The 8,701-nt window shown below is 48.5% G+C and overlaps 5 protein-coding genes across 5 annotated transcripts; 4 read left to right on the plus strand and 1 right to left on the minus strand.

Moving 5' to 3' along the window:
• Positions 1-303: 303 nt before the first annotated feature.
• Pmar_PMAR003622 (hypothetical protein) lies at positions 304-1,313 on the plus strand (the record flags this gene model as incomplete). The annotated part of the gene is made up of 6 exons (XM_002784317.1): positions 304-419; positions 460-520; positions 564-739; positions 783-860; positions 935-1,087; positions 1,142-1,313. The coding sequence occupies exons 1-6, from the start codon at positions 316-318 to the stop codon at positions 1,311-1,313; spliced, it is 744 nt and encodes a 247-aa protein (XP_002784363.1). The 5' UTR covers positions 304-315.
• A 120-nt stretch (positions 1,314-1,433) lies between these two features.
• Pmar_PMAR003623 (hypothetical protein) lies at positions 1,434-1,604 on the plus strand (the record flags this gene model as incomplete). The annotated part of the gene is made up of 1 exon (XM_002784318.1): positions 1,434-1,604. One exon carries the CDS (start codon positions 1,434-1,436, stop codon positions 1,602-1,604), a length of 171 nt encoding a protein of 56 aa, XP_002784364.1.
• Positions 1,605-2,167: 563 nt separating this feature from the next.
• Positions 2,168-2,846, plus strand: Pmar_PMAR003624 (hypothetical protein; the record flags this gene model as incomplete). The annotated part of the gene is made up of 3 exons (XM_002784319.1): positions 2,168-2,200; positions 2,254-2,311; positions 2,389-2,846. 3 exons carry the CDS (start codon positions 2,168-2,170, stop codon positions 2,844-2,846), a joined length of 549 nt encoding a protein of 182 aa, XP_002784365.1.
• Positions 2,847-3,798: 952 nt separating this feature from the next.
• On the plus strand, positions 3,799-5,854 carry Pmar_PMAR003625 (hypothetical protein; the record flags this gene model as incomplete). The annotated part of the gene is made up of 3 exons (XM_002784320.1): positions 3,799-5,167; positions 5,513-5,607; positions 5,735-5,854. 3 exons carry the CDS (start codon positions 3,799-3,801, stop codon positions 5,852-5,854), a joined length of 1,584 nt encoding a protein of 527 aa, XP_002784366.1.
• A 1,294-nt stretch (positions 5,855-7,148) lies between these two features.
• On the minus strand, positions 7,149-8,616 carry Pmar_PMAR003626 (Aldose reductase, putative; the record flags this gene model as incomplete). Its single annotated transcript, XM_002784321.1, has 9 exons — positions 7,149-7,274; positions 7,331-7,447; positions 7,498-7,585; positions 7,643-7,740; positions 7,788-7,880; positions 7,928-8,036; positions 8,091-8,318; positions 8,371-8,510; positions 8,599-8,616. The coding sequence occupies 9 exons, from the start codon at positions 8,614-8,616 to the stop codon at positions 7,149-7,151; spliced, it is 1,017 nt and encodes a 338-aa protein (XP_002784367.1).
• Between the last annotated feature and the right edge of the window lie 85 nt (positions 8,617-8,701).

The following is an 8,701-nucleotide window of genomic DNA, read 5'->3' on the forward strand; positions in this document are numbered from 1 at the left end:
TCCCGATTCGGGAATTCAAAGTGTTTTCCTTGGAGGAACTGGGATTCCTGATTGTCCTGATGAATTGACAAGGAGGACTACCGCTCTACAGAGACAAATCCGGGAGTAAATTGCGCTACAACTCAGTATGGTCTGTCGGTTCTATACCACTCGATTCGAGTGACTCGAGGCAGGAGTAATTGAAACGCTCAATCCGTATAGAGCCGCCATCGGTTTTTCTGTCAATCAGTTGATAGAAAGGCACACTTTCACAACTGTCAAGTATCGATGGGAAGGAGGTTATTGGTGATGAAGACGCACAGTAGATCTTGAAACATGGCATCCTCCTCTTCTTCCTCGTCAAGTCGGGATGGCCCTTCTGACCATGTCCTGGTCCCTGCTAGTGGCAGCAGCTCAGCGCCCGTCTTAACTGACTATCGGTAGCATGTGGCAGTGGGAGTGTTGGTAAGCTTTTTACAGTGAACGTCATAGACGAAGATATGAACAACGGGAAGCGGAAGTGGCTAGGGAAGAGCAAGAGGTGGTTTTAGGAGAACTACTGATCTAGGTGGAGTCTCATTCAGGACGCCGATCTCGAGTTAGCGAAAACGCTGCAGTCCCATGAGGAGCTACGGCTGCAACAGGAAATGGATTTGAAACATGCTGAGGAGGTCCATCGCGTCCAGGAGATGGAACAGCGACAGAGAGAGCTCAATGAAATCGGGGATCCCCACGTACAGGATGATAGTGGTGTTCGACGGTGAGCGGCGTTGCTGAGCAGCCAGAGCTGTAACAAACCTCAGGCCGATGCGAACCGGCTATACTGAGCGCCTCATCAACGACAGTGAGTTTACCGTCGTGGACGGCGAACCATCAGATAGGTGTTATAGCTGGTGAATGCCAGATTGATTCTTTCTGTGAACTTTTGAGATGCGAAGGGACCTTGTCACGTCAGTTTCCCCTTCCGGTGTCCTTTGATTGGGATATTCCGTACGACTGCGAACAGTGAGCGGGAATTACTTCCTCTCCGAGATCCTGACGACGAGAGTCCCGCAGAGAGTCTAACCACACGCCTTCTCATCAACCGGCAAGGATTCGGCCCCATGAGGTGCTATAAGCGATTCTGATCTGACTAAGATCATCATAGTAATCCCCGTCGTAGGTGGATAACTGCCGCGCTGACGGATGACTCCGATGCTCAAACTGCGTGGAGTTGCTGTCGATGCTTTGGAGGTGACTGTTGGTGCACTAAGCGGATGCTCAGTGCTTGCCTCATGCTCCTCACTGTGAGTCTCATGCTCTTCATTATTGTGGCGATCACCATGATCGATTAAAGTTATAGCAGAAATAGCAACGTAAAATCAGAGGTTTCTTTTTTACTTGAACACGCGTATCGAGTTCTAGTCAGTTCTACCTAATTTCATGGTGAGTCGTGGGATTCGATGTCACTCGACATGCGGCATCGCGATGCGTTGATAGAGAGGATCATTGAGCTCCAGGAGACGCTGAACGAGATGACGCACAGGGCTGAGGATGTCAAGCTGCATAATGCTGCTCTAGAGGAAGAGAATGATCTTCTGAGGGAGTACATTAGGAACTTGATAGCACGGGTAATGCATGACTGATGATCTGGGAACACTCTTTACGTCAGTTGGGAGAAATCCCTTGTATTAGCGGCACCTGCCTAGTACCATCCTCTCCGACCGAGTTGAGGTTCGACAGAAAACCTCGTCCGAGGTAGGTGTAGAGAGTGGATGGTAACATGAATCGAGTAAGTGTTTCGACGGAAGTATTGTGTTGTTAACCTTTTCACGTGCTGGTTTTTTCGGTTTGTGACCTACTGATACTTAATCATCTAGTCCTAACACTTCTATTAGAGCTATCATGGATCTGGTCGAACGAAGGCGCCGACTCATCCAGTCGCCTTTGGTATAGCATGTCCGGTTCCTCTCCTCAACTCTCCAGTGCCCATATCCCAAGCAGCGTCTTTCGCTACTGGACTCGTAGTGAATCGGCGTTCGCTGAGCTCTATCTCTCCCTCTGAGACGAGAATGAGCCTATGCGAGCATAGCATTGACCACTCGGCCCCCATATGTTTTTCCATGGAGGCGATCCACCGTCTTCATCGATATGAGGCCGCACACATGTAAGGTGAGAGTCATGAATACGCCATGTAAGGCAGGCCACAATGGTGGATCCGAACCTCTATCCGAACCTCACTGTGATCGTTTGGAAGACTGGACGCCTAATGAAGTCGCGGATTTCCTCGGCCAGGTGAGAGTTGTCTCCCTCGCGGAAGTTGGTCCCACGGATTCCGTGGCACGGAAGTCAGGTGCTGCTCGATCGACGCCCATTGAGTCTGCCTATCTTTGCTGAATGTTTTGTACTTTTTGGAAACCTACATCACAGGGATAAAACTCCCTGGCCAGGGCAACTATGCCATCCGCAAGATATGCCTCAGTACAACTAATGTCGCTGGCTGGGGCAACTATGCCATCCGCAAGATATGCCTCAGTACAACTAATGCCGCTGGCTGGGGCAACTATGCCATCCGCGAGATATGCCTCAGTACAACTAATGTCGCTGGCTGGGGCAACTATGCCATCCGCAAGATATGCCTCAGTACAACTAATGCCGCTGGCTGGGGCAACTATGCCATCCGCGAGATATGCCTCAGTACAACTAATGTCGCTGGCTGGGGCAACTATGCCATCCGCAAGATATGCCTCAGTACAACTAATGCCGCTGGCTGGGGCAGCTATACCATCCGCAAGATATGCCTCAGTACAACCAATTTTTTGGGTCGGGGCAACTATGCCACCGGAAGATACGCCGCAGGTTCGCGCCATAAGATGGTGACCATCTGATGGTCAATCTCCACGGCACACTACTCCTTTGGATCCCTGAAGTGTATTCCGCTCCTATCGCGTATTCACGTTTCTTGAGTTATGAAAAAGTTACCGATAATAAGCTCCGACGGGGAAGAAGCGGAAAGCTCGAAACAAAATAGTCAGACTAACATGAGTCTGCTTAACCTCAGCGTGAGCAATGCTCGTCGAGCATGAGAATACTCATAGCGGAAGGTAATGCGCGTACATTCTGTCCAGATGGAAAGAATTGGAAAAATGATCAACTTCGGGCACTTCCAGAACCTTGAGCACCTCATCCGACGATCACCAAGATGCCCGGTGTTAGATATATGTCTGGCGGTGCCCAACGATTCCTGAATAAACTGCGGAACTCCCGAGAAAATAATAATCCCCCAAATCTTCTCAAGAGTTTTCTTGTCATCAAGACACGTAGCTGATCATGTATGTATTTTCTCACACAGAGAAGAAGAACAACAGAGTTGTCAACTCTAAGTTGATACATGCTTGAGTTCCTAGTTGGCTTCATAGCTTCCAGTAGTGATTCAATATATACTACGCGAAGTCAAGTTAGAAGAAGATCAAGCTTGTCACCAAAAGTGTGGCTGATCGTAACAATGGAGCCTGATCAAAGATGGACAAAGAGGGAGGCCAGGCACTCAGCCGTTCAGCTTTCGTGTCCCATCTTTGTGTGCTAGTGCAGCGCTTCATTACCGAACCTATATCACCTATCTATCGTTTAGTAATTTGTCTCGTATATCATTGAGGCATCATGATTGTAAGCTTTCGTACATTCTTTCTAATCCAGGTGGTTGCGAGCTTGGTGACAGCCAGTGTTGAATTGGCAGTAACTCGACTTCAACAAGAGTTCCCTGGCCAGGTTCAGACCAGTAATATTCCACCACCCTATAATGAGCGTTTTGATCAAAGCCATGGTTACCGTCCAGCAGCCATGGTCAATGTGAGTTCTTCTGACGACGTCATCGGTGCCCTCGAGATCTGTTATGAAGAGGGTGCTCCTGTAGCAGTCCGCAGTAATGAGGGCAGTTCGTACATCGGGCAATCTACGATCAATGGTGGTATTGTCATGAACCTTGAGAAGTTAGTCGACTTCAGTGTTACCAAGGAAGGTGACGACTACATTGCCTCTCTAGGAGCAGGGTTGAGACTGTTAGAAGTCTATTCTAGGCTAGCCCGTAACGATCCCCCACTCGGTCTGGCTGGAGGCTCTGGTCCGACTGTTGGTGTTGCTGGCTTGATCTCGGGAGGTGGGCATGGTCTATCATCAGCTAAGTATGGCATTACATCCGACCGGCTTGTATCTGCTGATGTTGTTGTCTACAATGATACCACCGGAGAGTTTGAACTAGTCACCGCTACCGCATACAACGAATACTCTGATCTCTTGTTTGCTCTAAGGGGTGGCATGGGTGGCAACTATGGTGTAATTGTCGCACTGCGTTACAGAGCGTTCCCTGTCACCAATGTGGTTGTGATCTCTGGTAAGGATGCTACTATCGACCCCAACCTCCAAGCTCAGCGCATCAAATCTTTCCAAACATTCATGCACTCTTCTGCGGCTGGCCCTGAAATGTTTGGCATCGGCAAGTTCCTGGGTGGCGGTGCTATTCAATACAGCGCACAGTGTATCTGTGACGAGTCTGGTGATTGCTCATCGTGCCATCAGAAGGTGCAAGCCCTTGCTGATACAGTCGGAGTCGATAAATATTCCATCATCGAGCAGAGCTTTGGTGAGGCTATGTGGTTCTGGGCCGACTGCACTGCAGCAGCTTGGATGGACTTCTACCCATCGGATGGCGTAGAGAACTGCAGTGAGAGTCAGCTGGAGACGTCGATGAACGAATGCTGGGATTGGAACACCAATACCCTCGCCAGCCCTTACAAGGCTAAGTCCCTGTACTTCTCCGAGGATATTAGTTTGGATACTTTGGTGGCGATGGCTGAGCTCAGTCTCGATCCTATATGCAAGTGGAACTCGGAGTGTGTCTTACAGTTCGATTTCTACGGCCATGCCATGAGCGAGGAGCCTCGAGACTGCGATCCGTCACAAGGAAAGTGCACTGCATTCGACCACCGAACGAGCGGCTGGCACTTGCAGTTGATCGCCAGTTGGTATCCCGGCGAGGCCACTCCTGAGGCTAGGATACAATGGTTGGATAAGGCATATGATACTGTGTTCCCCGTCTCGCTCAAGCAAGGTTATCAGAACTATATAGACTCTGATCTCGGCCCAGATTTTGCATGGGTTCAGCAGTACTTCCCCGATACCGTCACGTATCCTCGGTTACAACAAGCTAAGTGTAAGTACAACAGCATTGATATGTTCAGCTTTCCTCCCATCGCGGATATGACCGTTCAGATCAACGATAGTATTTGTGGTAAGAAACTCCCAACTACACCGGGGACGACGACCAATCCCGCGACCAGCACAATTCCTGATACTACTGTTACTTCTATTCAATCGACTACGACGATACCCATGACTACTACTACGACGATACCCATGACTACTACTACGACGACACCCAAAACTACTACGATTGCTAAGACAACCTCGAATGCCAAGTTGACCACTACTGAGACCACAACTCTGCGGTCTACGTCGTTAACCAGCACAACTACGTCGACGTCTGTGTCATCCTCAGTATCCACTGGCCCAGCGAGTGATTGTTCGGCTGCTGATGCCAAGTGTGATGCTAGTTACCCCGGATCGTACTGTAAGGTTGATCAGAATCCATCGGTATGCTGGGGAAGCAATGAGCCTTGCCGCTGCGGTGAGTTTTCTACTAGTACGTTTTGGACAAGCATGAAATCATCGACTACTCAATTGGCCAGCACCATGTCCTATCCGTCATCGTCCACTGTAGAGCCGAACTGTCAAGAAGCTGATCGTGAATGCGCGGCCTCGTTCGATGGGTCTTATTGTATGTATTGGAAATCCCCATCGATGTGCTGGGGCTCTAATCAAGCATGTGAATGCTGAATGATGTCTTCCTTATAATCTGGCGATCATCGCTGCTTAGCTTCTACTCCATACGTGGCGATATTCATCTCGCTCGGTCTTATCTTTGTTATTCCGAGTGCTCACTTGGGCCGTGATCGAGTTATCTCTTGACTAGTAGCGTTTGCGTTGAGGGTAACACACAGCGAGCGATATCGTAGTCGGATTATTCATGATGTATATCCGTTTCTCCGTTTCATGTTCGGAGGGCTCGACAAAGCTGCTGATTATTGACAAAAGAGTCTCCGAGTTCAAGCGATTGAACTTCTGGTATAAGGAGCTATTGAATGATTCTCTCAATGGATGAGTTCCTACTAGTATCACGGATCAGGGTTTATTGCTGCTTCGGTCCTATCATAACGAACGTAGCTTGCGGAGAAGAATCCCCACACCACTGAAGCGGACAGGGGGGTTCAAACCTTGTAGTGGTTACTTGGGTTTCGTCCAATGGTATTGATTTGAAACGAAGGCCTTGACCGACACTATTCAGATGGGGAGCTTCATCCTTCCTCGTGGAGCGAGTTCGAAATCAAAGACCTGCAAAGCTTCACACTGCGCTGGGGTTTCATGCTGAAGTCGATCCCGAAAGGGTTTTATCGATGATGTTAGGAATCCCGGCTAGCTTGCTATCTAGGGTATCAAAGCATCTCACAACACCGATTCTGTGGTGTTGGGGTTATCTAGTACTTAGTGTTTCATTTATCGATGGAGGTTCTGCGACCCGCGTGAACCTTAGTCACCTTTCGTCTGTTAGTTTGCATAAATGCTCAACTCAAAATCCCACCGAACCTACGAACCAATACTGCGGGCGAGCGGGGATCTATACTCGCTATCTGCGACAAGACTCTTCCCGAACTGTTCGCTACCCGTCTGGGATTGTAGACCTGTTGTCGTAGCAAAACACAGGGCCTGTACGCATGAGCATTCACGAGGCAGCGAGAACCGTTTCCTCGAGTTCTTGGCTATCGTGCTCGCCTACAGGTTAGTCGTGGACTGCGCACCGACGTCCAGTCCCATAGTTGAGAGTCTTCTGATCTTCACGTGGATTGCGTGTAGTTAATGATAACGATGTTAAAAATAGGTAAATATGTTGGCATTAGATATGTGGTATGGAACATACTGTATGATCGCCTCCATCGTCACCGTCCTGAATACTGTATGCATTTAACAATATTCACAACAAAACAACTGGACATGGTGTATGCTTGGCTCTGTAAACAAGGGAACAAGTTAATATTCGCTTAACAAAGTAACCATTCGACTGATGAATCTGGTAAGATTTAGAACTTGTAAGACTTCTCAATCTCCTTCACGTGATCGAAGGCCCGTTCACCATTGGGGCGGAAAGCACAGTCGAAAGTTCGATGACGGTTCTCAGGAGAGCGAGCGATGTTCTTGATGGTCTCCTGCGAGAGAAACAACCCCCTAAAATGGGAGGACGAGTAACACACACTCTACTTACCATTTCCTGAGAAGAGAGCTCGAAGTCGAACACTTGGAAATTCTCAACAACACGATGAGGCTTAGTGCTCTTGGGAATCACCGTGATGCCGCGCTGAATGTTCCACCTTATACAAACCTGCGAAATAAGTTAAAATATCACAGCTGGAGCTCGCAACACGGATCTACCTGGGCGGGAGATTTGTTGTGAGCTTTGGCAATAGCGACGATATCGGGGTGCTCTAGGATGTTGTATTTTTTCGAACCATCGTCCGGCCTACGAACAACGTGATAAAACCATCTGGGGAAACAGACAGTTCAGGTGGATACTTACATATTAGCTGGACTTCCTAGAGGAGCATAGGCCACAACATGGATATCGTGCTTGTTGCAGTAATCCAACATACGCCATTGAGGGAAGTAGGGATGAACCTGATTCAAGGTGCACTAACATCATATACTGGTGACTAAGTACTCACCTCAATCTGATCCACGACAGGCTTAATGCGGCACATCGAGAGAATCTCATCAATCTCATTGGTGTCGAAGTTACTCACACCAATGGATCGAACCTGGCAAACACGGTTACTCTACATCTCTCAATTTAGCGGCTTCGTACTAGTCCATCATCAACGCACTTCTCCAATTCTTTCCAAGTATCGCTCAACTTGACATTGGTCAGGGCATCGAACTCGCCCTTTGCATTCATTGGCCATTTCCAGTCGGGACTGAGGAAAATGGAAGATTGACAAAATTATTAAGAGAAGCACTCTAGAAGTTACTCTTGAGCAGGATCGTGCTTCTCGAGGGGACAAGGCCAATGCATCAGGATCTGGTCGACGTAGTCCAAGTTGAGCTCCTTGAGGTACTGGACCACCGCAGGTCGCACTAGATCAGGGCGGTAATAGACCAGCCACAACTTGGTAGTGACAAAGAGCTCCCCGCGTGTAACAAGACCTTCCTTGATGGCCTGATTGATGCCTTGACCGACACCGTGATGGTTCTGGTAACTGATAAGGTACCATACAAGACATCACGAAGCAATACGATCCTATATCTCACATAAAAGCGGTATCGATATAACGGTAACCAGTCTTTATACCAGCCACGACGGCAGCGGGAACTACGTCGTCAGGAGTAAGATAAGTACCCAAGCCAATAAGGGGCATCTTCATACCGTTGTTAAGGGTCACGCTCGGCACCTAAATACCACCAACAGTTAAGATACACAACTATCGAGCAAAAAAGGCAAAATGCAGTAAGGTTTCTGGTAGCCGCACTGGAGCCCACCTGTTGCTGACTGGACATAATAGATGAGTGGACTGAGACTGATAAAAGTCTGAACTGCCAAAATATAACACTGAACTGCCATGATAAAAGTGCCATGAGAATG

This window comes from Perkinsus marinus (genome assembly GCF_000006405.1).
Source record: "Perkinsus marinus ATCC 50983 genomic scaffold scf_1104296935302, whole genome shotgun sequence".
Lineage (NCBI taxonomy): Eukaryota > Perkinsozoa > Perkinsida > Perkinsidae > Perkinsus > Perkinsus marinus.